The sequence below is a fragment of the Apus apus genome, chromosome 14, assembly GCF_020740795.1.
Source record: "Apus apus isolate bApuApu2 chromosome 14, bApuApu2.pri.cur, whole genome shotgun sequence".
NCBI classification, from domain to species: domain Eukaryota; kingdom Metazoa; phylum Chordata; class Aves; order Apodiformes; family Apodidae; genus Apus; species Apus apus.
In genome coordinates this window covers 9,825,712-9,848,863 of record NC_067295.1, presented here as the reverse complement: position 1 = coordinate 9,848,863, position 23,152 = coordinate 9,825,712, and the positions used below count along the sequence as shown (strand labels likewise).

The 23,152-nt window shown below is 33.9% G+C and overlaps 1 protein-coding gene across 2 annotated transcripts in view; it reads right to left on the bottom strand.

The window, feature by feature from the left end:
• Positions 1 to 23,152, bottom strand: part of SNX29 (sorting nexin 29) — a 97,880-nt gene that overhangs the window by 29,053 nt on the left and 45,675 nt on the right. For both annotated transcript variants that reach the window (XM_051631746.1, XM_051631745.1), the window contains exons 16-19: positions 22,766 to 22,882; positions 20,327 to 20,382; positions 19,288 to 19,369; positions 9,711 to 9,851 (exon numbers count right to left, since the gene is read on the bottom strand). In XM_051631746.1, coding sequence (XP_051487706.1) covers positions 9,711 to 9,851; positions 19,288 to 19,369; positions 20,327 to 20,382; positions 22,766 to 22,882 — 396 coding nt within the window. The remainder of the gene's footprint in view (positions 1 to 9,710; positions 9,852 to 19,287; positions 19,370 to 20,326; positions 20,383 to 22,765; positions 22,883 to 23,152) is intronic.

The following is a 23,152-nucleotide window of genomic DNA, read 5'->3' as shown; positions in this document are numbered from 1 at the left end:
ACAGATAATCCCACTTCGATAAATTCTTCTTCTGTGTAATAAACCTCAGTCAGAATGTCTTGTATCTCTCTAATTTGGCTAAGGCGTTTACAGAATCCTGGAACCATGTATGTTACTTAAGATCCCTGGCATTTTCAAGGTAGCAATATCACCCATCCAAAAGGTAAACTTTCTAAAAACTTTCCGATAAAAAAATGCCAAAAATTAATAAATATAGCAACAGGAAAAAAAAGAAAATTTGAGACTAAAAATAAACCTGATCTCTTTTTAGTGTTGTGTGTAATGCTATTGTTAGAAGAAAACTCAATTAGTAATGTTATGCTAACAACATCCAGTGTCACCTAAACATTTTGTTATTTAAAGATATAAATGCCAACCATGTGTCAATTTGTCAAATGGTCAGAAATCGACTGTTTAATTAAAAAGCTTCAATAGAAAACTGCAGCCTCTAGCAAGACCCCTAGGATTTATCTTTTCCTCAGCTACTGAACAGGCAAATTCTATTTCTGTTTTCTCCTCAGACTAGCTATTGTCAATCTACTCTTTATTGCTTATTCAGGAGATTCTGGAAACTACCAGAACAGTTCATGAAACCGAGATCCATTTTTTCACTATCTTGTATTACAGTAATAACTATGAACAATGTTAGTTAAAATGTGTCTCAGTTCAGTGCTTCTCCCCAAAACTGCAGTTTTCTTTATTTTATTAGGTTTGAAAATGCCCTGAAGACCAATAAAGAGAGACTCTACATTTAAAACAAAAAAAAAAGTCTCAAAACCCTTTAGAAACATGGTACCTATAGTGCTTACAGTGTACAAGTTAAAAATAAAAGCTTATAGTGATGCCTTCCCTTAAAAATAAGTTGATTTCTAAAAATTTAAAAACACAGTAAAGAGCCAAACCCAAAATCAAATTAACAAAAAACTACAATTTCTCTTATACCCTCTCAGCAAGTGAAAGTCACTGCTTTCAAAATTTCCCACGAAGTTTAGTAACAACTGTTTCCTACCACATTTCAGTAAATATCTTCCCTTCCCAGTAAAAACCTTTAAGCAGAACTTACGTCACTTGTCTTGGATGTTTACAAACAGCAGCAGGATACAAGATGGTTTTTCAAACTTTAATCCCACTCAAAGGACTAAATGCTGCTTTAGCAGAAATTGTATTTAGATACACTCTGATAGGATTATTTTTTCCAAAATAAAAATTGAATTAATTAGGAACACTGGTATCAAGTGCCCACTATTTATAGCGCCTTCATGTAAAGATATTTTACATTGTATAACAAGGAAAACCAGATTTTTCAGGCAGGAAGGGTCTCTAGCATTACACATGATCTGAAGTACTCAATATTCAGTATCTCCCCTTTTTAAAAAATTAACATTGAATATGTTTAGTACTAGCAATTGCCCAAAAAGCTGTAGGGCCATCAAGGCCAGAATTTGCCAATATTTATAAAACAATACATTTTAGGGGAAAAATAGAATCAAGCAGTATTATTGGTACAGAAAGACACAGATCTGTGGGTAAAAATTCATATTCAGAGAAAGGAGGTCTTAGTTTTATTTCTGTAATCAAGTGCCCCGTTAAATTCTCCCTGAAAGGAAATTTATTAATTCAAGTAACTTAGCAATTTAGCATCACCATCACAGTAAGAAATAAATTTAGAGAATTATTTTTATTTTTTCATTTTATACCAGGAAGCTACTAGAATACCTAAATAATGCATGAGTTGTTATAAAACTGCAGTATTTTTATCTAGCAGTTGTCCAAGCAGCAAGTAAATTACATTACTTTCTTATTTTTCCCCCCATAATGTCATGATATAAAGCAATACCACCTAAACTGTGCCTATGGGCTCTATCTCAAATAATTTGTTAGAATATATTGCTTCTCCTAACTACAGGATTACAAGAGATGAAAAAATGCAAATACCTCGACAAGCAAAATTTTGTTTTGTAGACCCTAAATATTCAGTGTTTCTTCTTCCCAAACTTCAACAGCAATGAAAAGCAAGTTTTGGTATTTTCTTTTAAAAAAGAGTCAATTCACTATTTTCATGAAATGTTACATTTGAGTATCACACGAACACATTAATTCAATGAGACATTCTGAAAGAGACGGAGAAGTACAAGCTGGCAAACTGTTTACCTTTTAAATTAAACCACTGAAATGTAAACATACTACTCTGCACTGCTCTAGCATTAACCTTCATTCTGAGCTTCAGGGAACCCAGACATTTCATACCAGAGAACCTGAAGATGAAGTGTTTGCTATAAAGTATTTGTAATAGGAAAGCCAACCATTTCCTACTGATTTATTTCCCTTCTCTTAGATAGTAGTATGACAGAAAATGGAAATGAAGAACTGAATGCTCCTTTCTAAGTCGTATATACATAAAACATCAACTGCAGTCTTTTCCAGTTGAAAACCCAGAGGATCTGGATTCAAACTCTGTAATACTCTGTAGTCCCCCTTAGTGTGCAGGTGACAGTGACAGAAAAGAGGTGTGCTGCGACTAGAACTATTAATAATTATGCCAAGTGTGAAATTATTTTTATTTCTACCTGAAATACTGGTACTTCAATGAAGCTTCCTATTTGAAAACTAGGCTGTATTAATTTAATCTCAATGGTTATTTAAAATTCATACTTCTTTGAGAGTTAACTTTCCAATTACGAAGTAACAGGGTGAACTTACAGGTCAAAGTTTCTTGGATGGCTTTAGAATGCCATAAAAAACAATGGTAAAGAATTAATGCTTATGGCTATACACGTAAGATCAACCTGTGCTCATTTCCCAATATGAACACAAGTGGATCCCTTTCTTTTACTTTTAACCACACTAGAGCACAAGCATGTCTGTCAAATTTATATTAGCTACAGTTTCTCCTAAGTTCCACAAGACAAAATAGCATACAAAGGTAGCTCACTACACTTGTCAAGTCCACTAAGAGGCTTGAAAATAAAAATCTACTCACTTTGAAAATCAAGCATAATAGAGAATTTAAGCATCTATATTACATCTATATATCTATATCATCCAAAAATCAAATTAAGTAAGCATTAATGGAAGCAATTCTTAATTTTTTTTAAGGACTTGTATTTCCAGAGCTTTTCTCCTTCAATAACTGTATAGCATTTCTGAAACATCAGAGCATCATGATCTTCTACTAATTCCACTTGAAGACATCGTACATCAAAGCTTAGTAAGAAAAAATATTATTCAGCCCACTGCCCCAAAGGCATTAACTAGAAGTTTTGCTTTCTTCTCTGCTTTCTAAGTCACAGTTCCCTATGACAGTATGACTTTGACAAACCAAAGGAAGATAGTTTCTGTGAGCTCTAAACCCCATAAAATACAAAACCACATATACCTGGACTTCTGATTCTAATGGAAGTGAAACACATACCTAAATTTTAGGATGTCCTGAAGGGCTCTGCTGAATCAGGACACAAAAACAGCCAAGTCTAAAATGAAAATTAATTCCTTTCTTAAGATTCTTTCTGAATCACCCTCTTTCTAGCATTGCATTATTTCTTCTGTTATTGTCTATGTACTAGTTAAACAGGAATTATTACACTTCCTATTCTAAAATCCGTATTTCAAACACTGCCCGCACATTAACTGTTACCATCACATTTGCTACATGTCAATAAATTGTACATTGGACATATGCATGCAACTTGTGAATTAATTCCTTTAAACCATGAATGTGATTTCCCTTCTCAGTCTAGAATTACTGGTTGTGTTATTTATGTGATGGGGTAGGATATTTATTGGAATAGTAGTGAAGTTTGAAAAAAGTATGACCACGGAGCCTTCTCCAGACCTGAAAGATGCAGGAAGTTTCACACCTTCCTTCTGTCAGTTCTGAATGCTCATCTGTGAGTCTATCATCACACACAGTTTCACTGGATCACAACAGCAAAATACATTCTGTGCTCCTGTATGTGTACAAACTATGCAATGTACTGAGGGTAGAACAAGAAACACTGAATTCTGAACTCATGTTCTATGTTGCAAATATGATTGTGGCAAATTCATGGATCTTTCCTTGAGGAAAACTACTATTTATTAAACAGTAGCTATCCTGGCAGGAAAAAAAAAAATAAATGGCAGCCATCTGCACTATCAGCTCAATGGCAGGATTTCCACTGACACGAAAGGCGAACATCAGTCCTCGGTGCACAGAACTTGCAGAATTACAAGATACATTCCAGAAGCCAACTTTACAGATATCCTAAACGCTGTCTTTGATGTTATCATATCATAGGTGTACACATGTGTATATAAGTATATACAAACAGATCTCTTTTAAGATACATACATATATTAAAAAACTTCTAAAATAATTACATACACAAAATAATCTACAATTTAGCTTAGGCACTGATAGGTGAGAGGGACACACTTACTTTACTGAGCTAACATTCAGGCATGAAACAACTCACAGACTTCAGATGCTTGGGCTAAAAATTATGAATATTCTTGTTCTCAGCATTTTCTCCTAGACAGAAAACTTATGTTAGATTTCTGTATTGTTCCTCCTACACAGCTGAGGAGTCACACCAAAGTCACTCTGCTCTAATCTCAGAAAGTGCTGTGTATTCTTTCCAAATGGGGTATCCAATGTTTTAAAGGAAAGCAAAGGATCCCATGCAGTCTAGTCAGCATTCAGTGGAAAACTACCTTATTCAATTTCTACACACTTAGACAAGCACTGAAATCACATCTTCTGTGGAAGCAAAGAACCATTTCTATTTTGATATGTCCTCTACTGGGACCTATCAAGAAAAAATACCCTTACAAGAGGATACATAATAAGATATTTACTCTGTTAGTAAAATCCATTATTTAAGTGTTAGAATCTGCCCAATGAATTAGCAACAGATTTTAAGGACACTACAATAATAAAAAATTTAGAATATTATGTATTTTTCCTTAATCATTATTTCAAAAGAAGTGAGACACCAACACAGCACCAACAAAGGTTCAGAAGTTAAATGTAAGGACTCATCTTAAATGAAAAATATAAGCTATATTTCCATGCAAAAGCATATCAAGTATTAATCATCATATGAAACTTCTCTTCTTAAGCTTCACGTAACTTGGCCCACTCTAGACCTAGAGGGTGCTCATGGAACCAAACCAGTCCTCTGGACCTTAGGAACCTGGCAGGAAGGCAACAGTCACAAAGACTTAAACTGTGATAATCAAAGTATGAATTCAAAAGATCCAAAGTACCTGAAGGCTTGCTAAAAGGCAAAAATCTATTTCATGCAAAAAAAACAATGTTTGAAATGACAAATCTTAGTATATACACTTGCATATAAAAATCTTAGTAAACCACAAACCAGGCTGGTAGATGGGGAGCGTGTCTTAAAATTACAAAAAGAAACAGTTCAAGCGTTAAAAATACAGTTCAAATTTTGAAGTTTTAAATTGTATCACCTGCAGTTTACAAAAGAAGTACAAAAACATACGCGTATATGACATTTCTCCTATAAACGCAACAAAAGAGAACAAATGGGTTTTTTGTTTTCACTCAAACAAATCTGAAGGAACAACACTTATCTTATAAGGACTACTTACAGAGTTTTTTTAAGAATTATTTCCTACCAGCACTGAAAGATCATTAGTAGAAAATATACAGCATGGGGCCTAGTTTATATGAAACCTAATACATGGAGTCTTGCAAGCACTATTGCTACATTTTCCTTCAGTAATGAAATTATCTGTTCTGACTTGATCCAAAGCAACATTTATAAATCAAATTATTCTTTTCATTGCTTTACATTAGTTCTACTTTAGTATATTCAAGTGTTTAAACTGATCCACTGAAAATGAGATTACCAACCTGAAAGGCAAATACACACTCTACTTTGTAACTGAAAAAAAGGTTACTTGTCCAAAGCAGTATTCTTTCCAATTCTCTCGTAATTTTCTACTAATTGGTTTTCTGCATATTAAATGTGTTTCCTCAACCATTAAAGCTAGTTTTTAATCCTATGTACCTAATTTGTTGAAAGATAATGAACATGAATTAAGATAAATTGTCCCAACTGAAAGCAAATAAGTGAAAGGCAAAAATACATTTAAACATAATAATTAGAATATAAATACTAGATTTTTAACCTATTGCTCTACAGTTGTTAAATACTTCCAGATTTCACTGCTACTTGATGACAATACATATGCAATAATAAATACTTGGTTTTCTCACTTTAAAAAAATCCTCATTCAGCTGAAATTCTGCTTTTTGTATTTTCCCAGTGTTAAACTCTGCATCTCTGCATTTCAACATGATCTCCCTGATTTCTATTGCAGTAAGCTGGAAAATTATGCATCAAAACTAATAGCTCTCCATAGGTTTTTTTACACTACACTCTTCTAGTCAAGCTCCAATATTTTGCACAGCAAAACAGTGTGACATTATTTTGTAACTCTGCAGTAGTGGTTCTAGGTCATTCTGCAGAACATGGTGTTCTCTCATGGTCTCGGGTATCAAGGGAGGTATCAATGACAGCAAAACACTCTTTCATAGAATCATAGAATGGTTTGGGCTGGAAGGGACCTTAAAGATCATCTAGATCCAACCCCCGTGCATTGGCAGGGAAAGAAATTAATATAAATTAATATAAAATAAATTAAACCAATTTTGCATATTAAATATGAAAATGTTATTAAACAGGGCATGGCAAAATATATTAGGAAACCGAAATCCAGAGCTCTTGTGGGAGCTTGTTTATTGTGTTGCCAACACATTTTATGGATTGAATCAGTAATGGATAGGTTCAAATAGGCTCAAATATTATTGCATGCTTGTATCAGTGAACTTTCAAACCTCAGATTCACTTATGCCATTAATCACAGTTAGGGACAGGCAGGCCTGAAAAGCTACAGCTCACACATTCTGAGTGTGTTCAATGCCACTAAAACTCACAATCAGTGAATCAATCACCTTCATTGGCTTCCCAGTACCAAACACACTGTATTGACCATTCAAATACAGACCTGAATGACACACTGTTTTCCAAAAGCTGCAGAATAGCCATTTTTAGCCATTTCTTCATGGAGGACTGTTTTTCCATCTAGTAACACTGAGGATTTGTAAAGGGTATTAAAACCAAAGATTGATGCAGACTGAATAGAGATACTTCTGATAGCAGAATTGAGCTACTGAAACTGCTCTTTAGGCACTGATTCAGATTGTACTGATTAATCTAGAAGTGGGAAGACGGCTGCAATTCTACTAAAACAATAAAACTAATATTAGAAAGGAAAAAATATATCTCTTGCAATATAATAATATATCTAAAAGGTAACGTGCTTTGGTAGCCTCCGAGGTCAAAAACAGTTTTGGAAAAAGTAGTGTTGGCAATATCTCTTCTAATGCTTACTACCAAACACATGCAAGTGTAACATCCCGCACAAATCCTTCATCCTAAACTGAAAATTCCAAGTTCCAGGACAGATATTGCCACGTGAAGTAATTAATTTTACACTGAATATTTAAACCTTCCAATTACTTCAGCTTGCTCTGCTATGGAAAGGAAGGCCATCTCTCAAGGTCATTAACCCATCTCAGTCACTCACACAGTGCAAAAATCTTCCAAGAGGCTACTAATATTTCTGCTGGGTCTGCAGCATATTCCACCATACTGCACAAACCCATGCATTATTCTTATATTCATACCTCCTCTGACCTAGTACAGAAGATAACGTCACTAAAAGGCAAAAAACTGGCCTACACAACGTGCAGTAAGTTCTTGTGCGAGAAAGTGAGGGAAGCTCTTGCAAAGCTGATGTCAAAGTGCCACTTTGTGACCTAGAAGCTATTTACAGCAGGTAGCCAGAAGTCTAATCACTGATCAATTCCCATTATGCAACCGGCTTATGCCTCATCACAGGAGTCTTTCAGGAGTGCAATGGATGGCACCCACTTCTTACTGTAAAGAAAAGGTAACTTTTTCTGAGATCTGATGGGACAGGAAGTGATGGTGGTTCATGCAAGATTAAGGTAGAATTCTGGCCCAAAGCTAAAGCACTGAAAGAATAAGCAATGCAAATTTTGTAATGAGTTCCTCAACTGATAATTTTGCATGCATCAACTGCAACTGAAGTTGTAATTCAATTAGCATTTAAAGTAATTAAGGATGAAAGACTATCAAAAAAACCTTAAAAGAAGGCTTTTGTAATTTACTGAAGTGGCTGGAACTCCACCACTTAAAAAAAAATTAGTTATGTAACAAAAAAGAAAAGACATTTCTTCTATTACAAAACTAGCCACTAACAATGAAATGAAAAATGCATGATCTTGCAAAACAAGTAGAAAAGCTCTCATAAGTACTTTCATTTACCAGGTTAGTAGGCAATGAACAACTATTCACTCTGGACTTAATGAAAGCAAACACACCTATAGATTTTATTGACAAATTCCATATATATTTATAACACCTCCACTTATTCCAGATTATGTGCAATACTATTTATTTCGTATCACGTGTGCCACGTTGCCCACTCATTTTTACAGAACACTTGAAAAGCCATTTGAAGTCAGGTCAGAGTTACTATCTTTAAACGTTCACAATCCACATTCACTGACATCTGAAAGCCATTATGGAATGTATAAATATTAATTTTTTCCCCCTTTTTTTATATTTTATATTACTTCATACGAATTACCAATGATGATTTACCTATCGCAGACAAAGCTGCAACAGATACAATTAGAATGATTCTGGCATTTCAGTGATACATGTATTTATGTGCTCATGAAGATCTGAGTATTTAAGTCATTACATCAGCTTTCACTTGATGACTACATTGATCACTATGGTTGGTGCTTCTTAGATACTCAATAAAAGAACTCACTGATACTATGGCAACAAAAAAGTAAAAGGAGAAAATCCCATATAAGGACTAACCAATTTGCTTAACATTAGGAATGCTGATTTAAGCACCCAGTGGTTTAGTACAGACATTTTTAGTCATAAGCATGATTTAAATCTCACATCTTTTACTTGGGATAGTTTAATACATTTTTCAGATCATTCCTATACTGTAACAAAAAAACACTTTGATCACTTCTCAGTCCTCACTGGCTTTATGATGTATACAGCAATGTGTATGTAAGCTCTGGAACATTTTAAAGTTTTGGTGATTAAGGATTAAACTACACAATACTACATATTTACTGTATTTGTTGCAAAATCCCTGTATGATAGGAAAACACAGAAATTCCTATTTTAAAATGGGACATCTAAGATACAAACACACACATTATGGGATTTAAGCATCCAAATGATTTTTAAAAGATCGTTCAAAGAACTTACAACAGTTGGTGAGCAGCATAGAAAATTTAAGAAATTCAGACTGATACTTTTTTAAATTTACAGAAATATTTAATTAATTGCTAACCATTGTTATGCCAGCATTTATTGAAAAGAATGGAATAGAGATTACATTCTACATACACAGATGGTCAGTGCAGTTTGAGGGCTTTTGTGCATTTGTCTACTGTGTATGTCATCTGTATTTAATTTAATAGAAACCATTCTTTTTTCAGTCAGTGGAAAACCACATTAAATACATTACTGTCTAGCAACCGTGAAAAATATTTCTGATAGTCACCCCTTTCTTTGTGTGTGTGGATAGGAAAGGTTTTTTCCCCAACTATTATTGATACTATGAGTTCTTGTAAGTACCTTGTTTCCAATGGCCTTTTTTGGTGGAAAGTTAAAAGTCCTCACTTGCTGGTATTTATTCTGTAATTTATGGTGCAAGCTTCTGAACTCTGCATATCTTCGATAAACGTTCCATTCATCATCCTTTATCCTAACATAAACCTGCAAAATACAGACATGGAAGGAAATAATTTAAAGACAAACCACTGAACTAATAAAGCTTCAGAGCTCAACACCTTCACATTCAGGAAGCAGTGGTACCAGGTGTTCCAGGATCATTCATCCATAGATATATCTGACTGTACATTTGCTCCGTTTCACAGGTCATTAATCTTACTCTCTCCCTTCTTTCTCCTCCTTTCCTCTCTTTTTACTAGATTAATCAAGACAAAAACAGCTTGCCCATTTTAACATAACTCTGGGGCAACCATGGTAGTGCTTTTTGTTACCATGGTTTCCAACTTGTTCTCCTAGTCAGTGACCAAAGGAAAAAAATAATGCAATACCAATATAAAATTCATTTCTGTGTACTGAACACCATTTTTCAACTTTGTAAATTAGCTTCGTAGCATCAGAATTGCCAAACATAATTTCATCCAAAATATGAAACTTAATTTACTTTCTAAAAAAAAAAAAATTACATTGAAAACTAACCTAGAAATTTTATTGTTTGGAAAATAAACACAGTGCATTCTTTCTGCTTGTATAGGACATTAAGTGTAATTTAACACAGCTGTAGTTTTTGTGATTCTGTTTTTGTTTGTCACTCAATTATTTCATGAGCATATTACCAATTGCATGCTAAATATTCATGTTCTCTAGGAAAACTTCATGCAGAAGTGAAATATACTTACAGAAAGCTGAGGTTTCATCCATTACTAGGCAATAATCTTTACAGAAATGAACCCACAGTTTAACAGAATGCTGAAATAGCACAAGTCATGAACCATAAACTGAGCATCAAAACTTAAGATGCAGAGTAACCTTTTCCTTAGTTTCTTCTGTAGAATCTGTAAGCTCACTGCTTCTCATGTGTGTTAATAATCTCAGTTGAACTGGAATGGTACTGATGACACTGCACTGCCCTGCTTCTCTAACAGAATCTGGTAATTTAGTAAGTTGAAAGGCAAGTATCAGCAGAATACTTCAGTAAAAAAGCAACCCCAACAACCCTGACACGAAGAGTGGACAATAAAAACTTTGGTGAACACTAGGAAAAAATGAAATTTAGATTTTGATGTGGCTGACTGAAACATTAACATGGTCCTTCTCCCCTGTATTTGCTAAGACCTTAAAATTTTACTAAGGAGTCCTAGTACTTCAGAAATCCAGTGATGTCAAGTGAATGTTTTCTCCCAAAAAGCAGCCTGTGGAGACTTCCTTTGTTTTGGTCTGTAAGAAGCCCTCTTAACTCTAGAGACACTTAGTTTCTCAAATTTACAGAAGGCTTCTGTCTTGCAACAAAACACAATATAACATGCAGGTATCATGAAACTTCTGCCAGATTTTATATTATTATAATATATAATATTTCAATGTATTATGATAATATTTCACTGGAGTGAATATTCAGATATTCCTAACACTTGGTTTCTATTGAATTACAGGCATATTTTTGGTTACTATTGTACTTCATCATGTTCCATGATTATAACAAAAAATGAACACTATAATTCAAAACTTAACACATCTAAGATTACAAGAGATTCAGAGTATTGTGTGAATTCCAAATGCATATGTAAACAGAAATTCAATTAGTTTCAGTAACAAGAATTGAGATAGTGTAATGATGGAACCACTAAAATAAGTCTGCAAGGTGTATTCAGATTTCTTTATAATTTTGAAAATAAAGCCAGGATAAAGACAATTAAACACCAACAGGACAATTTCTTTGTACAATTCAGCACACCTCTGAGGGAAAATGAAGGCAAACATGAAATGCAAGTATTTGGCATAATTTCAATAAAATTCATTTAATGTAGTAAAAAGTATATCAAATACTCTTTACTCACCCAGATCAAACCTCCCACCCAGCATATTGTTTGAAATTTTGTATACATTCCTAAAATTCATGTTTTAGCTTTCCCATGGGGGGGGCAGGGTCGACCAAAAAAACCCTTATTTTTAACCAGGTTATTTAATATGGAAATCCTAATTTGCCTAAACATTTATCTTTGCACATGTGATTTGGTGAATCATGCAGTTCCATATTACCTGTTAAGCTGTAACCCACAGTTATCTAATTAAGGAATCCAGTACACTGTAATTGAAATTTTTAAGAACTGCAAAAACATGGAATAATTTCTTAGACAAAACTGTTAAGGAATTTCTTCCTGTTCTTCTGTGTACATAGATATTGATTTCTTTTCAACAGGAAAAAAATGAAAACAGATTTAGAGCCCTGTGTCATATTGAATTAATTGACAATCATGTAATAGAGTAAGGCAGGCATATTAAAGTTTATGCAGTACACATTGAAAGCTTTATTAGCTCAACAGGGAATACTATTCGCAAGCCCAGGTATTTCATGACACCTAATGTAAATTCATTTGGAAAATCAAAGTAAGTTCTAAATATTAAAAAGCGTGGATAAACTTATTACAGTCTAGTCATATAAGGTATATGGAAGGTGAGCAGAGAAACTGTACTAAACCACATAAAAAATAGCATGGCACAAGATGCAAGAGAACTAAGAACATTTCAGCAGCAGAACACTTCATAGGACATAAAAATACTGCAAAAGTTTGTATGGAATCAGTCCTATGCTGGACAAGGTCATAGTTTAACTTACAAGCATGAAAAAAAAATTGATGGGCAGTACAGGGAATGCAAAAGAGACCGATCCACACCTTGGAAGCTACTGTGACATGTGCCACGTAACTAAGCACTGAGGGGAAAGGGGTGAAAGAAAAAACATTACTTCTGCATTACTGTATTTTTACTAACCTCATGTCTCTCACTAATTAAAAAGGGTTTTCTGGAGACCCTCATTTGTTATATATATCTTTCAAATCAATGTCCAAATTATCTTCCAAAATACTTCAATCCTACTGTGATCCATGTTGTCTTGTACCAGTCTTAGCAGTAAGGATAATTTCTTCTTTATTCTTACAAAAATTATCTACTAAACAGCATAAAAAGACCACCTCTTCTGCTACAACTAGAGCAGGAACATCAGGCACAAGACAGAGAATTACTGATGGAGAGCTGGAAGTAGTAAGAGGAGACAAGATCCCATCTGCATTAAAAGTTTTCCTCAACTTCCTAATCCAGTTTATCATTTTTACTGCCTCCACTGTAAGTTTTCCTAAAAAAATAATAAAAAAAACCCACCACACAAGAAACAAAAGAATCCCACCAACCAAACAAAAAAGCCCCAAACAAAACACTACAAAACCCACCTGTTTAAGAATGTCTGTTAAAGTTTCTTTATGACAAAAAGAGGAGAAGAAACTGAAATGAAAGAATTTCAGTGCTCTGAACTATAAAGCAAAACCTGTTATTATCAGTCACATTTATCTACTGATTCTCTACATTTACTGGGTCTGCTGTTATAGACATTATAGAACCCTGGAATATTCATTACAACAACTGCCAAGTAATTACTAACTTAACATTTTGTTAAATGAATCTTATAAACCATGATATTTCCATAAAACAAAACTGCCAGTACTTTTGTAGAGTATTCTTAACATAATCCAAGAAAAATGACTGACTAGTCTTTCTGCAGAAAGAAGAAAATCAATCCATTTCAACCAGAGGTGCAGACAAGTTCTGGGATCAGCTTCTGTAATTACTACCTGTTTTGCTTCTCAAATATTGGTTTATAACTACAATAAAGTTTACAAATTCTTAAAACTAACTCAATTTCAATGTAGATCTTTATTTAGATTTTAGATCTTTATTTTATTTAATTTTTATTTATTTAGATCTTTATTTTATTTTAGATCTAGTATTTAGGAACACTACACTTAAAAGACATTGATCCAAAGTTACATTTTAATAACTAATTGTTTAGAGGAGATTGGAACTACCTTTTCCTCCTATTTTATACTGTGCTTTTCTGAGAGGAGTGGTGTATTTCACAATCTAGTTAAGAAGCCTTTATCAAAATTATTTCTGCATTCAAAATATATAGAAGTTAAAGGTATGAATCCAAAGAGGAAGTATATACTGAAAAAGCAAGAACCAGTTACATTTCTTGACTTCAGGGCAATGAGATTCTGTTTAGAATACAAATTCAAGCTGAATTCTACGGTTACCTTTGAAGTGCGAGAAATGAATACAAATGCAAGCTATATTTTGGCACAGCTGCAAGACTACATTTATGGTTAAGTTCCCTCTTTGAAAATGATCCAATTTAAGAATTTCTGCATAATAAAAACAAATCAAACAATAAAACTTTTCAGCTGTGATATGAGCAGCTTTTTGTGTGCCTCTCTTCATAGAGACATAACAAGAATTAGAGTGAACAAGCTTTTATCTTGCTAGGACCATTTTATCCACTTGCACAAAGACTACAAAAACTGTATTTTGTTATGTTAAATCTTCAACTTTTTATATTTGGTTATAAAAATGAACAATTTCATGTGAAATATGTAAGAGAATGCACACCAAAGAATGAACCTTTAAAACAGCCAGTATTGTTCTTCTAAGTAGAAAAATGTCATACAATTTAAGACTAGACACTTGATTACACACATGCAGAATTATGTTCACTGTGTTTCTCTAGTCCCAGTTCTGTTTCTGTTCACCAAAACAGCACTAAAGTGTCTGGACGTTTAAGAACAAAAGCAGCCTATGCTTTTGCTGGATGGAGTACGTATCTTTCTTAATGCAAATCAAATCAGCACAGAAGATTTCACTCAGTAATATAATTTGCTCTTTTTGACAGGGAAACATTACTTATAATACACAAATTAACACCATTTTACACACATGCACGTTGAACTGATAGAGTCATTACAGTGCATGACAACCAGTGCAGTGAAAGAAGTTTCTGCAGAAAAAAACACAGGTAAAATGACAGAACTGCTGGCTTTTTCTCCAAATAGAATATTTTGGGTGCTTCAGCCAGGGAAAGGAGAATATCTCCCCAGTTAGTTTATAAATAAGATAACCACCGTTTATTCTAGGTATTTTTGGATATAAATTATTTTATTCTTTCTGTAGTAGGTATAAAGTAATTTGAAAGTTGAAAATCTACTTTTATTTTCCTAGTATTTTTTGCATCCAGATTACCATTTCTAAAAGCACCTCAATGTATTAAGTAAAGAAATAATTTTTAAAGTCTTCAAGTATCAATCTCATCTTGATATGCTCCCTCTACCCAAGATTTTTAGAAATTTTTCTCCCTTACCTACTCCTATGCTTCTCTGACACATCCTGAGGTCCCATTATAGAAAAAGTGGGATACTCTCATTTTTTTCTTACACACCCTTAATCCACTCTCTTTTAGAATGTCACGAACCGTATCTTTCTCTCAAATTCTGAAGTGTCAGCCATTAGTAATTATAGCAACAAAAGGCACGACTAGTGGTATTCACTGTACATTTCACAAGAAAGTGGAATCCGTATGTATGCAGAAAATAACAAGACACTCTACAGTTGAGAAATACAATAAAATATTATTGCAATAATCATCTTGCTTCACAGGCACCAAAGAAACTGCAACTAACTATCACCATCTAGAGGCAAAATGTAAATGCAATTTATTTTTTTTTAATCTGATCTGGATTCTGTCTTTATCCCTACAAATTCAGTAGATAAGAAAATATTTTCTAAAGGTAGGGTGACTGAGAAACATCTGCCTTACAAATGAGATTCACAAAAAAGATGGGCATCAAACTGCCCAGATCATAAATAGCAGTAATCAGAAAGCAACTAATTAACTAGAAAAGCCAAGATGTTTATAAGAGAAGAGTAGACTTTTGCTAGCATGACCCTGATACACCAACTGTCTGTTTAAAGGACCAGGCTTTCTTAACTGCTACTTTATACAAAATTTGTTAGTTGCTCCATATGTGGCTTGGTCCTTTAATGCTTATGACTAAACAGTTACTAATAGCCATCACAAACTTTGTTAAGTGAAGAAATCTCAGAAGTTTCTTTTGGACTCGAAGTGGATAACTGTAATTGTTCTAATGTTCTTGCTAGAAGATTTTGTTATAAAAATCCAATCGGAGCTCCTGTCATAGCCCAGATATTTAATTCAGTAAACAATCCTTATCATTTGTTGATTCATAATAAGGACATCAACTAGTCATACAATTAATCTTTCCACTCAGGTGCAAAATTAATTATACTAGTAATCTGTCAGCACTAATGAATGGCAAGATAGTAGTCAAAATACAAACCTGAAGCAAAAAAAGAGCTGAGCAAGTATGAAGAGATACGATGTGCTTCTGAAAACACAGAATGAGCTTGCCAGGCATAGAAGATAAATACTAGTGGAAGGAAAGATTTTCAGAACTAAATGCTTCATTCTTAGCATAGCATTACAAGACCAACTTACGCTTAGTTAATCCAACACCATGACCTCCAAGTATCTTCCACTGTACTGTTAGTGCCAGGCATAGTGATTTCAAAGGTTCAGAAAATTCATCGGTGATTTATGAAATACATTTTATTCAGTACACTTAAATATGGACAAAATATACGGTGGTATTTATGCAGAAAATTTGCCTGTCTTCCATAATATTGATATCCAGGGATTTTCTGAGAAAAACGTCATGTATTTGTGTTTGGATTGATTTTCCTTTCATTTATTTAGCTCAATTACTTTCTAGACCCAAGTATTCTTTCAGTATTCACAAGCTCTGTGGAAAGATGTGTCGCACCCCAATTATACGTTGTGGAGAAAATCACTGTCACACACTTGTTTTGAAACTTCAAACAAGCAGTTTCAATAGATGCTCCAATTTGCATTTTGAAGAGGTTAAAAATCTCTGTCTTTCATTATTTGAAAGAAGAAATGCAGAAGAAATCAAGCCATGTTAGAAATACATTCACATGAACTGCATTTTGAAAAGCAATGCTCAAGGTTCATGCCCTTTTGTAGCATCTTCATTTTGGCAGCAAGATCTTACCTTTATAGTATTGCAGATACAATCTAATTTTCAGGCAGGCAAAGCATCTTAAAGATAATTTCCTTTTAGCTTTAAGTACAGTCATAAGTATTTAGCATATCTAAAAATTCTGCTACTCAAACCCAAAGTATTACATTTTGCCTATTCCAATTGGCACACTAGCTTTCTCCAAAATTCATTTGATGCCTTTTTCTCAGAATTAACCAGATCAACCAAGAGTCAGTTTTTATACCTCAAGTTCTGGTTACTCAAGCACTCATAAAGAAATCTAAACTCCAACAGATATTGGTAGTGATCTAAATAATATCAACATCCTGCAATATTGCTACTTTCTTTTACACTGATATGCTACAAGCAATTTCTCAAGTAGCTGACACAAAGAGTCTCATTTTCTTCCACTGGAGAAATAAATTATAAACAGAAAAACTAATGTTTATTATTAATAAAAGGACTCTGATAAATTAACTCAGTCATTTATCCCAATTGTCACTCCCAGTCCTTGTCTGTTCATAACATACTGGTAGTCTCGTAAATATCCTCTTCCACAGTTGCAACATTGAATCAAATTCCCTGTAATCAGGAGCACATGTTTTGGCAGAGATTTAACAAGATAAATGCACAGTGCTGTTATTGAGGTTATTCTGAAGTTTTATAAACTAATTCTTTCCTAGTAGCTACAAAATGCAGAATATATATGCAACAAGCACATGACTACGTATTCGATTAGAGTTATGGCAATCACTTCAAGTGTTTCATCAGTGCTCTGCTAGACTGTATCTCTATTAAGGAAAAAGGGTTTTTTTCACTTGCACAGTGGCAGAACAAGTTATTTGCTAGGCAGATGCACTTTCCTCCTGAGATCAAAAACTGATAGGAATGCCATTCATGTATTTTCTTCCAGAAGGAAAGATCTCAGCAGGTACCAAGAACAAAGTTGAATAAGAATTATACAAGTTTTAGGTCAGTTCTACAGATAATGCCTGCTTGCTGTTTTTTGAATACTAAAAGACAAAGTCAAGCAAATACACAACTGTGCCATCATATTCTGTGCTGCTCTGTAATTGAAGGCAAACTAGTCCAACCACAGACATTGTGTCTATTCTAGATAGACACTTCTAACTCTCCACCCCATAAACTGCTAGTGTGAGTAAATTATGAATAGAGCATATTCAAAATAACTTGCCAATTTTTCAAATACATGTATTACTAAATGGAATTTTGCACACTGCGGATGCCCAACATTATGAGTGTTTATTGTAGACAAAGAACTTAACAAAATTCTCCGAATTGTCTTTTTGTAAATCTAGAATTTTCAGGTTTTCAGAATCTCGCTATGATATTTTTCTCCATTTTTTCCTCAAGAGGCTTAGCCTTCAATCACAAGTTTTGCTTTCTGTTGATGATGAGTAATGGATTAAGTCTATTAAAACCCACTCTGTACCAGGACATTTTCTAAAATAACATGCCAATGATAAATAGAAATATGGAGCAAAAGCACAATCAAAAATTGAAATTAGAATTGAAAAATAAAATAATAAAAATTGTTGATAAAAATTCAACTATTTGAAATTCACACAAATTGTCCATGATCCTTTATCAAATAGATATGTACTTAAGTGTTTTTCTTTCATTTCTTATTTTGTTTTTTTTTCTGACCATTTAACCACTCAGGACTCCAAAATGGCAGCCTTTCTTTTTTTAAAAACAAAATGGCAGTAATACTGTTACTACTAATCTTAAGAACATTTAATAGTATACAAAGACAGCAAAGACAGTTTTCCTCCTGTTCCGTCATCTATCACAGTGTCTCGTCTTACTAAAGACCTGCCTATAGCCAAACTCTTGGCTCATCAATTGCAACAATTGTTTTGATTCTCCTTTTCACTAATGAACCAAATGAGAAGGAAAACCCATGTTAGCCAGAGACCATCAGTAAACTTCCCTGAGAAATCCCTAGTTTAAGTTTACCTCTTACTCACAACTTACACAGAAAAGATTTTAGAGTGCATTTCTTTGTACTGTCTCCCACTGCAACATTTCATGCCTGTGATTTGATAAGAAATTATGTAAACTTTTCACATAAATATGAAAGAAATCTGGACCTGTGCTTTCACATTTTGCATCATTGTATCCACATAAGCTTTACTGAGTGAGCTACTATAGTCAGCCACATCTGACTGTCAAGCAACATTTCTGGTCATTGATATCCCCAAAATTGAAATAGATTATGTACATGCACATTGAAGAAGGCATTACTGATTGATATTGAAATGTTGTACTCCCTGGTCAATGCAGTCATCTTATTAGCATGCTTTTAAAGTATTAAACTGCTGAAAGCCAAACCTCGAAATAAGCTATTTAGATAATCAACACTATTCTAGGAATGAATAAATATGAAGTTTTGACTGCTGTTCATTAAATGAAACTATACTGAGGTCTTTAAATTATTAAAATGTGCCATTTCAGCCAGAAACTTCTACACAGAATCTAAGTGAAGATGTATCACTTACCTGATAAACATGGAATGCATTAGCAGCTTTTCCACGCAAAAAGACTGAGGGAATCCAAACATTAATAAGAGCACGATTTGATCTGAGGAGAAGAGAGAAAAAGTTCAAACAGGGAATCATATTTATGCATAACGATTACGAACAACTTCCCCCAGTGATTTAGATAACGATCAAAGTGATCAATAAAGCAACTTAACATTTCAAATGGAGTACAAGGAAAATTGTAGCTCTGCCTGAACCTTTTATATTCCCTGTATTTCAAAGTGTTCCCTAAAATTAACGTAACTGAAAAAGAGCACTGAAACGATTTTTTTGTTTTGTTGTGGAGTTTCTTTTAACAGCATGCATTTGTCAATATTAGATTATATACATGGCAAAAAAACCCATTCATTTCAAGAAACTCAACATTTTGGTCCACAAAACTCAGAAAAAAAAAATAGCTCATTAAATAAGAGCACTGCACAACTATGGAGAAGCCACTTCCATCCACTCTTTGTAATTCATCTCCAAATTTCTGTGATTCAAAGACATCAGCTACACTTCACCCCCTCATCCACAAAAAGCTACATTCAATAGTCTGACTAATAAAGGCAACTCCAAATCACAGCACTCTAAAATCATCTGGGGGCTGACCAGATGGGTTGTTTATGGAATTCTGTAGTACTATTACTAGGCATTTGTTATACTATTCCCAGGAATTATTCTGTAAAAATGGGAAAATCCATCATATTATAAATACAACCTAGCATCTATCTAGCAACAGAAAACAGTAACTTTTTGGTGTTCTGTTAGAATTCAAAACCTAGAGCACTGAAAGAGCAGGCCAACAGAATTGTCATAGATCTAAAGTCCCTGCATTAAATATTATTAAAAACTGCATGAGGGCACAGCCTGTGCCTCTTCAGACTGTCTAACAACAGAACACCATGGCTGAGAATTTAGTTATTGGAAATCATACAGGAAAAGCAAATTATTTTCTTAATTCTTCCTTGCAATAAAGGCAGCATGAAGAAAAAAGTATGTGTATTATGAAACTTACATTTCAAAATCTGACAAACTCTGGTCTTCAGATGTTTGACTCAAATCTCCAGGGACCTACATTTACAAACAGAAATAATTCACCCACACTGGTAATTATGCTTTCTATTAAGAAATCATAATACTATAAGGAAATTAGAATTCAGCATTCAATTTTTAAAGGCCAACAAAAACTACTACTGAGAAGAAAGAAAAGAAAAATAAACAGTGGTGCAACATGATTATGAACATATTCTTCATGTTAGAATTAGCTATAGTTCAGTAAAGTAACAAATGGAAGTTTGTAAAAACATGTGATTTTGAAAGGTGTAGAAAAGCCAGGAAAAAAACAAAAAAACAAACAGAAAAAAAAACATCATTATAAGCATAAAGGCATCATTATCTTATATTTGCCTATATAAGCAAAGTGTGCTAAAACAAAGTACATTTTGTGCATAAACAATTGAAGAGATTAAGCACATAAAACCTAGCTATAGCTTTCTTTTACAACCAACTTTCCATTAAGAGAAAGATACATGATCAGTGTGTTTTAGCTGTGATCTTGCAAAACACTATATGGCTACACAAGTTCATACAAATGACAACGATAGACTAACACCTGCAGAATCAAAAGTGGTACAAGTAGTGAGAAAACAAGATTGAAAGAGCATTTCTGAAAGTGTAACAGTTTTTACCTTACTTTAAAGCTATTTAAACATAAAAGGATATCTTCTCACCTTTAAATACTGAAAAATGTAACACATAACCCAGAATTGTTACTGTGTATTGAGAAGAAAAACAGCTGAAAGTTGTGAACTTCCAGAGAGGGTTTTTACATTAAATACTGGTTCGTTGTATCTCTATCATGTATGTTGCATGCATATTACTGTTTTTCAGAATATTTGCTACCTAAGAAACTTAAATATATATTATTGCTTATTGGAAAGCAATATATATTTATTTATTGCAAAACAATATAAAATTTCAAAGGGAACTAAAGAAAATCTACTTCCAGATGTTTTGGCAGGCTAGTTCAAGATCTCCCAACACACAAGACAAAACCCTCACTTGACTGTGAGGCACTGGAACATGTTGCCCAGGGAAGCTGTGGCTGCCCCCTCCCTGGAGGTGTTCAAGACCAGGTTGGACGGGGCTTTGAGCAACCTGGTCTAGTGGGAGGTGTCCCTGCCCATGCAGGAGGGTTGGAAGCAAATGATCTTCAAGGTCCTTTCCAACACAAAACATTCTATGATTCTATCAATTTTGCTTTCCCAAGATTAAAGGTATATGGCCCAACAAAAAGCAGGTCATTCCTGCCAGAGAAAGGAAAATAAGAAAATAATTGTACAGAGCCAGGACAGCTCCATGATATATACAGAGGGCATATATACAAAGTCCAGAACATTCCTACTGCCCTTTTTTGGAGGAATGAGGTAGAAAGGACCAGCATAAACTCCCTCTCATTACTCTCTCCAGGCCACCTCCAGTGGGAGCACATAGCCTGGCTTTCCAGGGCTCTTGTGCCAGAGAACAAATCCTTCTATCTCAGTTACAACCTGCACCCTCTCTTTGCCGGTATCCGAAGTGGCAAGCCCTACTACCAGATATATACAGTTATTTTAATTAACTCCAGTAAAAGTTTAGCATAAAAACTTCTAAAACAGCGTAGACTATGGAAATTAAAATATATATATTTACAGTTTCCTTCTAGAGAATAGCAACTAATAACAACGAGCATTTAGCTAGCCCTTAAAAATATAGTACCACTTCTTAAAAGGTTCTAGGAATTAGTTTTGTCTTGCTATCTGATACATTAAAATATGTTATCAGTACCTAACAACTGCATTAGTTAATATGGAGATACATAGTTAAAACCAAAAATCTCTGAAGAGGGACAAACAGACCAAAATCTCTGAGTAAGAAAGTACAGCATGCATGTGATTTATCATTTGTCATCTCTTAACACAATGATGCGATTGTTTCCATCTAAAAGGCTGAAAACCTTGGGTGTCTAATGCACAGAACTGTCATCAACCATCTTACATAAATGTTGTGATAAAATAGGCATGAGTGCTTCCAGTGCAAACAAAAATTAAGCAGCAATACCAGGTAATCGCATGAAAAAAACTATCAAAATATGCTTCCCTCAGAAGATGGACAACTATTAAGAACGTGTTTTACTCCTTCTACTGTTAATTTTCAAAATTCAACCCAATTTTTCATTTAACACAAAAAGTCAAAGTGAAGTAATAGTTGGTATAAAACAATTTTATTGTCTGAATGTATTTTTTATCATTCAATTCCGCTAAAGAGTATTAAACACTACAAATAAAATTCCAAGTAAAATGTTCTTGATAGATAAGTTATTAGCTGTTATTTCTTATAAGCTAAAACATATTTTATTTTATCCCAAGAGCTTATTCCAAAGTGGTATTCTACACTCTAATAAACAAACACTTACTGGCCCTCTCAGATCAATCAGTTCTTGTCTCATCTGGGACACAAGAGCTTCTTTAGCCATCAGAGCTCGGTGCAGCCTTTCATTGAATTCAATCAGCTCCCCATGCATTTCAGCTACCTGAAAAACAGAGCCAAGAGATAATTGTGTTCTAAACTGAAAAAAAAAAACCCATATTATGTAATTTCTTACATGTTTATCAACTTTCATTTATATTTTTTATTTTACCATACTCTCCGAGCAGTGCATCTCATTGCTAATGCATTAGTTTGAACATTAAGAACATACACTGTTAAAATGTTATTCATGCCTTGAAATGCCAGTTTCAGTATTTAATTCAATAGGACAAAATAAAACTCTGCCCAATTTTATTCCTATCAGAGGACATCC